The sequence below is a fragment of the Atta cephalotes genome (genome assembly GCF_000143395.1).
Source record: "Atta cephalotes unplaced genomic scaffold scaffold00080, whole genome shotgun sequence".
Classification (NCBI taxonomy): Eukaryota; Metazoa; Arthropoda; class Insecta; order Hymenoptera; family Formicidae; genus Atta; species Atta cephalotes.
Window position 1 is genome coordinate 166,725 of NW_012130144.1, and position 16,746 is coordinate 183,470.

Here is a 16,746-nt window from a genome sequence, read left to right on the forward strand (position 1 = left end):
ATTTATATAGTATATACTATTATATATATATATATATATATATATATATATATATATATACGTTTAATTATATCTTAACTAATGTTCATAGTTCAATCAAAAAATTCTAAAATAGAATAAAACTTTTTAAAATTAATAAATAAACACACAGAAGCGAAAAAAGTATTTGATAAAATATGTATCATATTTGATAAAAAATATGTTAATACTTAATAACATATTTGAATGAATTTTACAATTTCACAATCATAAACCTTAGGATGAATAATATTAATTTAATAGCCTGCACTTCTCAAACGTAATTGCTGAACATCTAACCGAACGTAGTTTAATCTTTTTTCAATTAACATAAAATTACTTTCATCTTGAATCATTCCTTCATACGTGGTGTATCTGATCGTACACTATAATCAACTGAAAGGAGAAATACACCATATGGCATCGACACGTACCGACAGTGCGACATGCATCGCGCAATTTCTCGTGAAAATGCATCCTTACGCGGTCCCTATTTCGATTTGCATCGGCGCTGCACCTGCAGCTGCATACCGCAACTATACTCGGTGAATCTTCCTCATTACCGTCACTTAACTATGACCTTGCATGTCGCCGCTTGCGGGCCTTGGCAGCGTAAACTTTAAAAAACCGTTTTAACTGCCGGCACTTCGAAAAACGCAGAAAAAATGCATGGATCGCTGGTATATAGTAATTAAGTAATCACGTCCTGCCGAAGAGAGGGATATACATATAGAACCACATTTGGATTACGACTCCTCCAATCAGATCGCTGCCACCGCCTCTACCGCGATGCACTAGTTGTCCTTGCAATTTAATCGAAATTCACAGACAAGCTGCGAATTAACAACTTATTTTTATTATTCAAACTAATAAAATTGCCGTGAACGTTCCACATGATTAATAAATATTATAATTAAATATAATAAAACAATAAACCTCTGTCGTGATCTCGTCGTGACTTAATTTACTTTATCAATATCTTAAACTATTTAAATGTGCCAAAACTACAAATGTCATGAAAAAATTTTATTGTTTTTTTAAATCACATATTTACATCGGAAATCAAAATATGCGAAATATGTTTGCATGTTTTATTGTTGTTGAATGACTTGTTTTAAATGATTGCACAATAAGACGCGAATATTACGCGAGAATTCGATTAAATAGTCAGCGTAAAAATGTTTGTCTTTCTGCGATTGTGTTTGCCTAGATAATAAATTAAACAGTCATTATGATAATTCTATAAGAAGTACTTACTTTGTTTTGAAAAAGATTTTATTGTTTTGTTTGCGTTGTTATTGTGCTTTAATAGATAATTATAGATAACATTCACAAAAAACTGCAAATTAAATATTACTATATACTATAATGTATATGTTATGTACTTTTTAACCAATGTTGTTTTTCCACGATGTTAAATCAAAATTATTTACCTTGAAATCTTGATTTTATGAATGGAAATAAATTATTAATATCTTTCCAATCAAAATAAATTTTCCACTTGATACGACACTGTTGTTCCTTCATCATAAGTTTGCGTAAAAGCATCAGTGATTGCATCTATTTGCAAACAAAAATGTAATCAACGTATAATTCCTTGGTTATTTCATCATATAATTGATTAAAAATCGCAGTATCTTGCTTCCATAATATCGAATCGAGTAATCGAAGGCGCCGAGCTTCATTATCGAAAGTGTGTGCGTAACGAATTGGTAAATAATTTTCTTGCAGATAAATACTCCAATGGATTGTTTTTTTGAAAAATGATCTTTATTACGAAAAAATTATTTTTTACGAGAAAAAATTAAATATGCTTTTCCAGAATCTTAATCAATAGAAAATATACATAAGAAATATATTTAAAATTCTTTATCGGGGAATGTAGATGTAGGAAAATAAATTTTCGAATAGCATTAAAAATTATATTCTATATGTTACGTTCAAATCTATATTTCTCATATAAAGAATAACTTTTAAGAAAAAAAATATATACATATGTATAGTGTCATTTACTGAGAGAAAATTGTTATAATTATCATATTTTAACTATAATTTATAGTCATTTTCGGTGCAAACTATATACATTTGGGAGAATTATTAATATATAATTATTATTATTAATATTATGGCGAATAATAATTTTAAAAATAGAGCTTCTAATCATAATTATTTTTATTATATTTGTAATAATCATAAATATTTCTCTCAATATAATATAGTATTATAATATATTTGTATTAGATAAAAAAAATTTTAACTCAAATATAATAATTTTTGAAATTTTATAAACATTGTATATATATTATTTTTTTTAATTAGAAAATTGACGGATAAAGAAGACATATATTGTCGCAAATCAAATATTAATTTGTTGAGTTTTGTATTTTTTTTGCAGGAGGCAAATTTGAAGATAGAGACATAAAAAAGATTTGAGCAATTTTGTACGCATCGAGATAAATCGGGGAGTCAGACTCCCATTATATGTCTTTCTCCTCTTCCATGCGTTGTTCGATATCGTCATTCTCATCGTTCGCATAAATTTCCATACGCATCCCCGCGAAGTCCCTCGTTGTTGTACAATGTGTTTATTAAGTGGATATCTTCGCAATAGGGCCGTTCAATTCGCGAATCAAAAGAGGCTAAATGAAAAACGAGCGGTGATACAATCGGACGGATGATCAATTCATTTAAGTATAACAGTTCAATACATTATCATTCGCTTTGATTAATAATAAAGTTGCTTCATTTCTATCAATTAATTAAAATAAGTTATTAAAAAGTCAATCTCTATTTAATTTCTATTTTATTTAATATCGTTTAAAAAAATCAAGTTAGTTATAATAATTTTATTTTAACAAAACTTCTATATAATTTTTTTAATACATTTTTTATTTATACATGAATTATTTTTACAGAAATCCTTCCTTAATAGAAATAAAATTCATCATTAAAATCTAGCGTTAAGTTTTTATTATATTAATTATTGTATTAGAAATATTATCAATCGTTTTAATATTTCTTGCTCTCATGAACAGCGAACATAATAGAGCTAATCAATAATTTAATTTAATTATTGAAAAAGATTTATTCATGAGAGAAATAAACGGGTTGGAAAGATATTTGTTCGGTAGGCCAACAATCATAACGATAAGATGCTCCTCGTGGGCGCAGTAAAGGCCGAGATGATTGCTGCGGTAAATCGCTTAGAGGGGTACAGTATTTTGGGCGTCGCTGATTCAGAGAGTGAACCTTAAAGGTTCTCAGCTCTAACCCTCGCACAATGGTGAACGTGGAAAGTTCCTAACGGTTCAGAAACTCGAGACCACCGCATAAAATTTACGACATTTAAATTTCGGTCCCATCGCGTTTATCGTCGTTTGCGGCCACGTCCGAATTTCTTTCCGGCGATGTTCGTCAAAGGAAAGTCTTTTGACTGTTTTACGATCGCCATTCAGACGAAAATAAACGTCTCACGTTGAACAGTCGTGCTTCGACCGCCAAGAGAATTATTAGCAGAGAACTAGATGGTAGACATTAAAGATTCGGTAAATTCTCTATTTCTAATGTTTCAGAAAAGAAATTTCAATCTCAGAGAAAAATAAATTAAATTAAAATAAATTAGATCAATAGATTTTGTAGCTTTAAAAATAAATTCAATACAAAGTAAAATACAAATAAAATAGGCTATTACATAAGTCTCCGAGGTTGTGCATAAATTATGTATTCATAAAGCGATAAGATATAATTCGCAAACAATTGGAATGTATATACTTATCAAACGAAGTTAACTGCAGGTTTTAATTTGGTAAGTATATTACGAATTATATCTTTTATCGACTTATGAATTCATTAATTTAATTTATGCACTAATAATCCCGAAAGCTCATAATAGGCATTTTATTTGTATTACAAATAAATTAATTTCTAACACATGCGTACATTGAATTTATGAAGACATCATAATTACGTTGAAATTTTTTTTTATCGCGAAACGATTTTCTCTGGGTCCAAAAAAATGCTATGTGTCTGATAAAAATGATGTGCCTCTCTTATTTAGCCATTGTCCGCTTTTTCTTTCTGTCCCTAATCGAGTTTCGGCGGCTTATTTGCTTTCACGACGACGTGTATGAAATAGGAGCGACATTAAGAAGCAGCATTCTTTAAAATCGCCGAACTCGAGAACGAAGTATCTTCTTTTTTGGCATGAATTTTTCATGTAATATAATATCTTGGAAATTTAAGAGATTGATAGCATACTTAGGTTTAGGCTTTATGACAAAACTTGTCGTGTCATTAAATAAGTTCCTGATATTTTGCGTCATTCTTATCTTGAAAACGAATTGTCCTCAAATTCAATAGAATTAATTACACGTCATTACACTTTGCGATTTAAAAATCGTTGATTTGCATCAAAGTCTCAATGTCATCGCGTTTATAATTTTGTTTACAATTAACTATCTCCGGATGATTTGTATATACGATGCCCGTAAGATTAACAGGAGATCCGAGAGGAACTTGTTCTATAACATGCCAGCTGAATATTTTATTCTTGTCTGCGTGTCGTCGTTTCATTGTTTCCTCGAACGTGTTTCTATCAGTCTTGCATGTGCAAAATATGATCTACGTAAAAATGAAACGTGAATGATATCACAGCCCACGTACTGCGCACTCGTATTGCTTCACATTCGTCACGCCTATTGTATCGTGCGCGTGCCATATCGATCGACATAGGCGCGGATCCGTAATTTTTGCAATGTAGAGTTCAACAAATTCACGCATATGTTTGACAATGGAGATTAAATATATCATGTGCCAACGAGAGAATAAGCATTGCTTTTGAAGAGAAATCCTTTGTATGCAGCCATCGTTAATTCAATATTTTTAACTATAATTCTTTATAAAACATTTAAATTATAATATATATAAATATCTGGAACCAAATTTTAGTTTATATGATTACGACAATGAAGATAATTGTAATAAAAAAATCTTCAGGATTTGTTAATTTTCAAGAGTGATTTTATGTACAACAATCTTTTTTATTTTCTTTTTAAATTAAGAAGTAATTGCAAATTAGTAGTGATCTTTTTATTTGTATTTTTCTATTAATTTCTGTCGGATTTAATAAAGCTTAATATACTAATACATATTAATGTTCATGTATAAGCATACATAGTACAGCGTGGTAATTGCGATACAACTTATTCAGTGTTACGATATTGAATTGCTAATACACGTTAATAATGCGCGACTTAATACGATCGAAACAAGCATTGTAAGTATTACGTTTAATCCAGTTTGAAAAACGTAATGCGATTAATTTGGAACGAGCAGCACACGCTTAACTTATGCTACTTGGCGAACAAGAATTATTAGGGAGAATCGTAATATCGGTCTAATATAAGAATTACGATTCGATACGCCGACAAAAGTGGCTCCATAAGTTACAATCAAGCGGGTACTACCTAAGCGAGACTCTCCCAAGAGTCTCTTAAATTATTTCGAATGTGAAATATTTCTCCAATATCCTCACTATGTGTTCCTCTAATCACCTTTTATCGTTGTGACGATAAAAGCATGGCAAATAAATAAATATAATGTAATTAAATAAATTCTACTTAAAATGTTACTTTATTAAAGCAATAATTAAATATTAAAATGTTCCTTTTCAATTATATGTCGCTCATTTGTTATAATAATAATCCAATTAAAAAAAAAATAAAGTTTTTCAGAAAATGAGCTTGAATGTATTGAATCATTAAAATTTGTAATGTTAATTTTCAAATATAATTTCAATGTAATAACTGAAAAATAAAAGTATGTTCTTTCTGTATCTTCTTTTTTTTACATTTCTGTTCCTTTTCTATAAAACTAACTCCAAAAAAAGTAACTCCAAAATAATAACTTTTAAGTTATGTCGTAGCGATGTTATAATATTTAACGTGAATACATAATTATTATACATATTGTAGTTAATTTATTCTATTTAATGTTGAAATATGCTAATATTTAAATGAATTATTGTTTGAATAAAGTTATATTTTTATGATACAAAAAGTGCCATGTATAAGTTCGCAATTTAAACGCATCGATTACATATTTACATTTGTTTCGGCTAATGCAATCGATTGATGCAATCGGAAAAAAATTCGATCAATCTTACGAAAGTGTAACGGAGACCGAGAAAAATGCTGCGTTTCACATAGCGATGTTTTCGATTTATTGAACCGTGATAAAGTATGCCACGAATGGTAAATCATTATTGAAGTAAATTCAATACACACGAGGTACCTCGTAATATTATACGTTTGCTTCGTCTCTTGAAAATGGCATTACTTATTTGAATCGTGAGTAAGAGTTGATGAATAAGAGTTATCCTTCGCTGATTGGAATCCCTTTATTCGAAACGCAGGAGCGACAAGCTCCTCCAATGCGCTCTTTCATGAATGAACATAAAGGATTTAATGCAATGATTTTCTCTGATTGCAGAGCCTCATTATCTCATACTGGAGTACGTCATGTACGGCAAACTGCTTGCATACCTGCGCGATCACCGTACCAGGCAGTACTTTTACAACTTCAGCGAGGATTCAGCAGCCTTGACATCCAGGGATCTCACGGTTTTCGGTTATTGCGTGGCCAGAGGCATGGAATATCTTGCGTCAAAAAAGGTACGAATATTTTTGAAATAGTTCTCATTGTTAGTATAAATATTGGAGTTTATTAAGATTCAACTCTCTCACTCCTTCCCCTCTCCCTCTCTCAATACAATTAGAGTGTGAGAGAATCAGTTAAATCAATATGATTTCAATATTCATGAGAATGGCATTGATATTCTTTTAATTTTTATATATTTTTATACATTTATGGAAAATATATTTATGGGGAAAAAAGACAAGATAATCTCATATAATGAATCTACAAAGAATAGACAGCATTTTCTTTCGCTTTCTTTTCCGGTTTCTCTCTACGTGTACATTATATTGAATCTCATAAAAAAAAAAATTTGACAAATATGTTCAACAAAGAAATATGTTCGACAAAGAAATTCGACATATATGTATATTTTCTTATTATACAACATCATTTTATAATTTTATATAAATTTTATAGAAATAATTTCAAATTTATTAAAAATATTATTGTGACATATTTGTCACATTTATTTTTTATAAATGGAAAAAATAAAATAAATATAATTTTAACGTTTTTATTCTTTACACATATAATAGAACGAAATTTTAATGCATAACCGAAAATCATTCATGTAATTCTATCATTCATGTAATATTTAATTTCTCTGAAATTTTTTAAAATAATTCTCTTTGTTTCGTCTATTTAATAAATGATTTTGCAATTTTGGAGCATTTATAAATAATGTTTCAGAAAAACGTTTTATTAGTAGAGATTATGTCATAAGAATAACATAAAATTTCACATTTCATCGATTATTATCGCATTGATCGGCATTGAAATCGGTAACAGCCTTGATGATATTATGTTGCAATAATGCAAAATTATTAGGCCATCGCATTAACTTTTTTAAATCGAGTTGTTTACTTAAAAATCTGCAAGGTTTCGACATGACTAATTGTCGTTCGTCAAAGAGAAAAAATACTCTCGAGTGCAACAAAAATAATAAAATCTCTTATATAATGCCGATATGTTTTCCCCAATGACATTACATCAATGATGCGAAATAGTTTACGATGTAACAGTAACTAATTAATTTTGCACATGGCTTATTTATGAACCGAAGGTTCTCCAAGCTTCTTGGCGTAGATCATTATTGTAAGAGAAAAAATAGTTTCGCCTGACCGCTTGACAATCACTTGACGGTTCGTCCCTCGCAATATTTTTCTTCTTTTTTTTTGCGTTACATACTGCTGACAGGATAGGAAGGTAGAACTAAACAAGCAAGGAAAGCAATCGCGATAAATTTCAGGGACACTTGGACGATCGATACACGCCACAGTTATTTAAAATGTTTAGATAGAGGCTCTCTCGTTAATCTCCCCACGATTTAACGACCCTCCTGTAAGCATCGTCCGAACGATTCGTTCAGGACATCACCTCGAATACTCATCGAAGGATATAAATTTAGATATGGATAATTTTTTATATTTAAGTTTTATAATTATTAGTTTTTTTATAGTTTAAAGGAAGTATTTTAGAGAGATACATTAGAGAGTAATGCATTTGATGCTTAATCAAGTAAAAAATTTTTAAATATTTTAGTAAATTGCAATCAGTAATTAGAATGCGAGATTTCTTATGAATGTGCAGTTTCTTGAATCAATCAACGTTTATTGCTTGCGACATGTTAACAAATTACAAATATTAACAATTTTTTACGGCCAGTTATTAATATTCTATTACTTAAGAAATGTGGTGAATGATTCTTACCTTGCATAATTTAAAACATAGATAAAATTGTAATTGTATATGATGATGCGAATGTAAGAATAAATTCACATAATAATGCACAATTGTATATATCCGTAGCTGATTGCTTCGTGATTTTAATATTTTTTCTTCATAAAAAATATTTTTGCACGGAGCATTTGTGATTTCGAAGTAATATCTCAACAATATCTAGCATAATTTTATATTCGATCATTTTGATATAATGATATGAAATGATGAGATAATGATATGAAATATTTTGAAAAATTAAATCTTATTTCTATCTAATTATAAGAATAGATTTAAAAAAAGATTTCGTGTAAACTTTTTTATATATGTTTTGCGGAAAAAAAACATGAAAAGTGAAAGTTTTTCGACATCTGAGTTTGTGGAAGGTTACAGGGAACATCGACTGCACGACAAATAATCCGCTAATGATGTTTAAACTCAAACATTTTCACACGGTAAAACTTCCACTATTGCGTTTGTTGAAGAATTGTTTCTATATGGAGATCTATGTCATTAGGATTGAATTTTATATTTCATAAAGAACGAATTCGAGGATACTCGTTCAATACTTCTTTATTTGAGAACAATAATGGTTATCAACAGCATTTTACAATCTGTGCGATTTGATTAGTTTCATGACTGACATATTGCGTTTTATAGTAAAATATAGAGTTTTATGTTATTCGTGCGTCATCAAGGAAATATTTACAATTCTAAAATTACAGAGAACTCGTCTCTATAAAAAAAAAATAATTTTATTTCTAATTTTTATAAATGAGTATTAACTTGTTTTGATTTTTAAACTTTTATATAATTGGCTATTAAAAATGATTTATTTAATGTATTTCTGTTCATACGCAGATATGAAAGAAAAGTGTTTGATATTTGTGATGTATTTATATTGCGTAGTAAAATAATTATGATTAGAGGTTTTATTTTTATAATTATTATTATTGATATAATATTAGTGATAGTAGTAATATTTATAATTCTACTAAAAAAAAATATATAGCTAATATCGGAACTGATTATTTAAATTATAGTTAAATTATTATAATTGCAGTCATTTTTTTCTCTCAATGTACATAGATGATTTTATTTGATGAAATTCTTAGATCATCTTGTGATTGTCTTCCGATAACATATTCAGGATTGTAATACGCAGTCACGATAAATAAAATTTAACATAACGTCGGAATATTTGCCGTATGATACAAATATCGCGATGCGAACCGGTATTCGAAAAAAAAAAAAAAAACGTTTTAGTCTAAACAGCCGGGACGAAAGTTTGCAACCGATGTGTTAATTTATTCCGTTCGACCTGCATATCATTGATTAAAATGGGAATGTTGTGAATGAAAGAACTCGGAGTAAATATTTTTTTCATTCCCATTTCAAATTCTTGTATAAAGGGAACTTGTATTACGCATCGCGGAGAGGAAGAAGAAAATTTGCATGTGCCTACGGAAGAGCGCTTGGCGACTTTGAAGAAGAACGCACCTGACGATTAATAGGCAATTAGGGAAACAAAGAAACCTCCCGCGAGCGCTCGATCGTCCTCGTCAAATGTCGAATTACCAGTTTCCGTCCGTATAATAACTTCCAGGAAACGGCGTAACAAAAATTATTCTCTCGAGTTAATAGACAATTACATAGTCGCTAAATGATAGTGTTCGCGTGTCGTACCAGCTGCATGGGAGAATATGCGTGGATGCATCCTAGATGTGCCGCTGCATTCAAGCAGAATTTTCAACGGCAAGCGCGGCTGATGCGACGTTTCGTAACGTCGTATTTGCATCATCTCGTTGCGTATAATAATTATCATCTTGGTTTCTCATTGCGACTCTTTTGGAGTAATTTAGCGAAACTTCATTTGACCGAATGCCACATTGAACGGTTAATTAAACTATAATTAATAGTAACGAGAAGGCTACACGAAATCGCAGCGCGAATGCCACGATTTTCGCGATCAAGAGTTGCACTTAACATTTTTTTATTATTCGAATTGTCTGTATTTGGTGGCATGATGTAAGAATACTGGGTGTATTCTCGATATGCAGTTATTCAAAATAATGATGACAATTGATCAATCAGTAATTGATTTCAAATTATATTCAACATCAAATTATATTACTTTATACTATCAATTGTAAAAATTCGAATAAGAAAAAAAGAGGAGGTATGTACATATAACTCGATCACAAAAGTTGAGATATTCGAGTTGCGCCATGATTTCGTGACCTCACCATTAATATTAATTATACTTTATAAAAATTATATATCACAAATTTGGATGGATCGTTTAGGATACTTAAAATTTTACACGAATTTTTCAATTATGTAGCAATTACGCAGATGTTTTTCCTATCTGTCATTACACAAGACTGGAAGATTAAAATCTGTCGATTAAAATTCCCGTTTATTTATTCTTCTGAGGTATTCTTGCTTTCCAGTTATAGTTGAGCATATATTGACGGATTGCTAGATTTATTGAATCTACTCTCTCGAGGCTCTCGTATTGCTGAAACAATATTTGTTTTCGCACAGACTTCGCACTGGTCCTTACCTCTACTGCGAATCTCGTTTTGTCACGCGTGAGCTCAGACTCAAGGCTGAATTTTTCTCGAGACAACTGGCTGTATCGAACTCGTAATAGCGTGTAATTCCCCGTCATAGCACCCCGTAAGCAATCGCACATATAATGGAACATGCATCTCACAAGCGCCAGTCGTTTATCGGTGATTTGATCGGTGATCTTTTCTGTGCAGATCATTCACCGCGATCTCGCCGCCAGAAATGTTCTCGTGGATCACAACAAGCTGTGCAAAATCGCTGACTTCGGCATGTCGAGGTTCGCCAATGAGGACGGTGAGGTGATCGAGACCAGACATGGTAGAAACGCCTTACCTATCCGATGGATGGCTCCCGAATCGTTGATCTACTCCCTGTTTACGACGAAGACCGACGTCTGGAGCTTTGGGATTCTGATGTGGGAGATCGTCACTTTAGGTAGGTATCTTCATCGTTCGTTTCGAGAACTGAATGACTTGCTTAGTTTTGATAGCTTGTTGTTAGAATAAACATTATTTTTTTATTGAAAGCCCTTTAAGATGAAGAAAATATCATATCTAAGAATCCATTTGATCTCGCTCTTATTATTATTTAATATGAAAATAAGGATACGGGTATACAGATACATTTATGCTAATAGTGCAGAGATATTGCTAAACGGTATCATAAGTAACATAGCTCGCATATTATATATTTTAATTATTTTATTCATTTAAACTTATCCAATTAATTTTATTTCATTAACAATTAAAAAAGAAAAGAAGAATATTATCTATAAAATACATCATTAAATCGTTAACTTAAAAAGAAATAAATAAAAATATATGTCATTATATAAATATGTCATTCAAATTTTATAACAATTTTCTAAATTTTTATCGTCTTATATTAATTAGAGTGTGCGTTTCATTTAACATTTGCAACGCTCGCATCGTTTCATACTTGTTTAACATTTTTAATGACAACAAAAAATTACAATAAAAAAGATCCGATTCACATACACGATACAACGATAATCTTGAATATCTTATTTACTCGAAGAGGAAGAGAAAATATCCATTTTGTTCCTTGTTAAACTATTGTACACTAATCAATGGATGATAACTTCTTACCACGATCTATCATGTTGACATCCCGTCATAATAATCGCACCATCTTCTCTTCTCTATTCAGGTTCAACACCGTACCCGGATATGACAGCGCGGGAAGTCATGCGGAACGTGCACAACGGTTATCGGCTGGAAAGGCCTTCGCACTGCCGAAGCGAGCTCTTCAGGGTGATATCCCGATGTTGGCACGCCGATCCCGATCGCAGGCCGGAGTTCCAGATCCTACGCAGGGATCTCGCCCAACTACTGGAGGACAACATGAACGGGCACTATGTGGACCTTGAGAGCTTCGCTTCTGAGTGCACCGATTGAGAGAAGTCGCCGGAGGAAACCTCAGGCTCATCGCACTGAGAAATTGATCCTGCGGAGAGGCTTACTTTTGGCACGCGTTAGTTGCTATGTGAGCAGGGAGATTTTCTGATGTATCTCGATCTTTAAAAGCGACTTTCCCTCGCGGGAAGAAAATATAATTGAAATTATCCTAGAGAGATCGAATACTAAGGTTCTAGGATGTTTTTATTGTTTTTGACCTCTAAAATTTGTAGGAATTTTGTATGAAACATATTCTGTCTTTTCGAACAAAATATTGAAAAGTGGAATCGCCAATTGTGCTACTTAGAACAACGAAAAATTGTCATGGAAATAATGCATGGAAATAATGATTTTGCTGAGGACTTTAAAAATTAAAAAAATTAGATATATACAGATCTGCAAATAGTTGGAGAGATCTTTAAAATAATTGTAAGAAACTCAATGAGCAATATTGCAAAGAGTTTTGACATTCTAACAATCAGCTTGAGCGTCCTACAATTATTTTGATAGTTTAAAAAAATTATTTTTAGATTTGTATTTAGCTAAATTTTGTAATATTTTAGCAAAATTGTTCTTTCGATGTACGAAATTCCCCGATTTGCACGTAAAAATTGCTATCCGTCCGTAAATTCAAATTCGTTCAGTATATGTATTTGCATGGATCTTATTATCGTTGTGCAATAGCAGAGTATAATGGCAAGATGCGATGTTAATTTATTATTACGTGAATACGACGTGTACTTGGCAACGTTACGCTCATTTGTAATAATTACGAATGACTTTTTGCCATCATTTGATGCTTCTACGATTTATTTGAGGTACATGTATAATTAATTATGCGATTTTTATCTTGCTGAAGTACACAGAACGTAGAACACAGGAACGCAGTACTGAACACGCGATACTGTGATAAATGGCAAAAAAATAACATAACGTGGTACTGAAGCGCAATGAAAATTTATAAGACCTCAAAAATGCAAATATTCCATCTAGAATAGAGTGTTATTGGGTAAGTAGCATTTTTACAAAATTAGATATACACGACATGTCGCTCGTAAATCTTTCGATATTTCGTCTTCTTAATTTTATTTATAAACGAGAATGTATGCATTGAATAATGATTGTGCGCAATTGATGATTTGAAGGCATGTTATATTTTACAACACTGCTCAAAAGTTTCAATAAATGGCAAAATTTGTAGAATAAAAAATAGAAAAATTGTTTTCACATTTTACATTAAACATTTATTAACTCAAATATATTGTTTGCTCACTTTTGTAATTTCTTTTCACTTCGTTTCAAGGATTATAATAAACCCCTTGGACTAAATATTTGCTCACTAGTATTTATGTTTTGAATTTTCTTATTTTTTTCTGTTTCTTTGTGTAAAAACCAAATTAAGAATATAGTGCGTCAAAATTTTTTTTCTTTGAATGATAAAAAGAATCCAATAGATAAATATATGACAAATATACATACTAAAAAAACAACATTTATTGATTCTTTTAGGCGGTATTGTACATAAATTATTTTTTTATTAGAAAAGTATTTTGATTAATTCAATCAAAACATAACGGATACTATTTTTAGTAGAGAATTCTATCTTAATTTTTTGATATTCATTTATTACTTCGAGCGAAAGGAACCTAGCCATAGATGATTGGTCGATCAACATCGACTAATTATTTCTGGGAAGGCAATTTAAAAGACTTTAGCTCTCCACGTTAAACTTGGATGACACAATGAGACTCGGCTCTGCGTCGCGACTTTGTACATACTGTGTCACTTGCGTAATATATACATATACATACATAAAAATATTATATTTACGATAAATATTATATTTGCCGGAAATCAAAAAGAGATGCTCCACTCTCCGAACCGCATTACTCGCCGTAATACTGTAACAATAATTCTCGCTATTAATCGTCGTTAGGTATGTGCATCCCGTGTTTCGCGCCCGACGCGTTTATACTTAATCATTCTAGTCTTTCGCGACGTGTTTTAGGGCGACGATCAGTATCGATTACATCGCACGCTATTTCCTTTTTTCATTCTTCACTTTTATGAGCGTTACGAATTCGCTCAAAATTGCGACAGAACATATACTGCGGTCGCTTAAAAAAAACCGATTAAATCCCCGCTATCAGTTGATTATTATATTAAATATTTTTTATCTTGCTATTTTTTCCTGCGACGTTGTTTCTATTTTGATATGATTCATCTCCATTTGTCGTTATTATTTGAGATATCGCTCTCAATGAGATATTGCATTTCGTGCATTGCAGCGAATAAAATAATTGCGACCAACACTGTATGTAGACTCGATTGTATTAAGAATTTTTGTCAGTAAATGTGTGAGAAAATTCAACTGTTACGTATTTTATTAAATTTCATAGAAATTTAGCGTATGATGGCATATTATTTCGATTTTGATTTTTAAAATTTGACAAAAGCATCTTTACTTGAAAATTTATCTCTGAATTTTTTATATAATTTTCTGCCTAATAAATTTTTCAAAATTTTTATATAAATTCAGAATTTTAGAAGAGAGAATCTACAGAATTTAGAAGAATTCTTTTATAGAATTCTTTACATAAGTAAAATCTGAAATATTCTAAGATTTCTTATTCTATAATTTTTGAAATTTTATGAAATTTGGAAAAGTTTATAAAGTATTTTTTCAACAATTATAGAATGAGAAGCTTAGAATATTTCAGAATTGATATACATAAAAAAATTTTAATAAAAGATGTAGACTTTTTCAATATTTCTGAAAAGTGTTTCAATTTATATAAAAATTCTGAGAAAGATTTCACGAGAGATATAAATCATCATACGCACAATATTTTTCTAGATAGAACAATATTCCAGCAATATTACAGCAACATTACAACGCAATATTACTGGAATGTTCTGTGTTATTTGGATTCCGATTGCCACTTTCTTTGCTAAGTGTTTAAAATAGATAGCCTCGGAAGCGCGAAAAATGCCGGCGTGAAATATGGTGAATTACCATTAATTTCATCGCGTTGTGCATACGCATATTAATTCACGCAAAAAATCCGCGGTAAAATGGTTATATGTTGTACAATGTGACCTTGTTCGTTAATTCTACCTCTATCCTTGGGGTAAAATTACCAAAGTCATTCATATTTGTCTTTTCAGAAAACACAATAATCTTCTCGATCGTCAAAAATTTATGCAAGCAGTAGGTAAAACAAATATTTGCGCACAAGCTTATTTTATCTTGTTTGGAATAATTTTATTTAAAGCAGAAATATCTTAAAACACACTTGGCGATAAGATCTTATTTCTGAAATACACAATTTTTATTCCTACTACATCTAATACATCAAATAAAACACTTTGCAACAAGAATTAAGGTATCCTTTTACAAAATTATTTTATAAAAGTGTGTGATATGTAAATAGTTTTTATCTACTGAATGATCAATGAAAAGTCTTGCTATTAAAAAAAAATAATTATGAATCTAATAAAAAATTACAATTAAATTATGTGTGTGTGTGTGTGTGTGTGTGTGTGTGTGTGTGTGTGTGTGTGTGTGTGTGTGTGTGTGTGTGTGTGTGTGTGTGTGTGTGTGTGTGTGTGTGTGTGTGTGTGTGTGTGTGTAATATAAATATTTAATACAAGTATTTGTTCATCAATAATTTATTCAATACTCATTATTTCTTCTTAATTAAATTTGAAGGAAAAATATTTCAGTTCTAAAAATAAATAAATTTTGTAATTTAATAATATAACAGTTCGAAATTTTACGATATTTTTAAATCACAGATATCGAATTCTGATCGCCCTAAGCGTAGGAATAAAAGAAATTGCACAACTCAGGATTTTCTCTCTTCAGAAGTTATCTTGGATTGCGTCGGCTTACTCCTCTTTCAATTAGAAGGCGGGTTTTGCCTTCGGTCCTTGTGATTTATGAAATCGCGTCCGCGACAGACGCCGCAGATTTACTGCAACGGGAAAATGGATTTATGCGTGCGAACTCGTCCCGGATGAGATAAAGGCGCGGTATGCATACATTCAGTACGTTTTGTCAAAGTCCGCGGGCTAAAAGAAGATGGGCAGTAGAGATTTACAGGTGCCACCATGCCTATTTTCTGGAGAAAGAGGCAAGGTCGAAGGAATCAGATTCCCGGCCGGGATATCGATCTGGTGATCACTGTTTCCAGGCACGAAGACGTGAAAGAGATGGCTTAATGAAATTAATTAAGATCTCCCCATCTTTCTTTCATCATGACGATTTGATCGTGCGAATTTAAAACTTTTTTACGTCAGTTTTATGTATAATTATTTC

The 16,746-nt window shown here is 31.1% G+C and overlaps 1 protein-coding gene across 1 annotated transcript in view; it reads left to right on the plus strand.

Annotated features, from left to right (window-relative positions):
- The window catches only part of LOC105624493 (flocculation protein FLO11-like), a 22,570-nt gene extending 10,145 nt beyond the window's left edge, over positions 1-12,425 (plus strand). Inside the window, exons 6-8 of the mRNA XM_012205852.1 lie at positions 6,508-6,689; positions 11,202-11,442; positions 12,178-12,425. Coding sequence (XP_012061242.1) covers positions 6,508-6,689; positions 11,202-11,442; positions 12,178-12,425 — 671 coding nt within the window. The remainder of the gene's footprint in view (positions 1-6,507; positions 6,690-11,201; positions 11,443-12,177) is intronic.
- Positions 12,426-16,746: the final 4,321 nt, after the last annotated feature.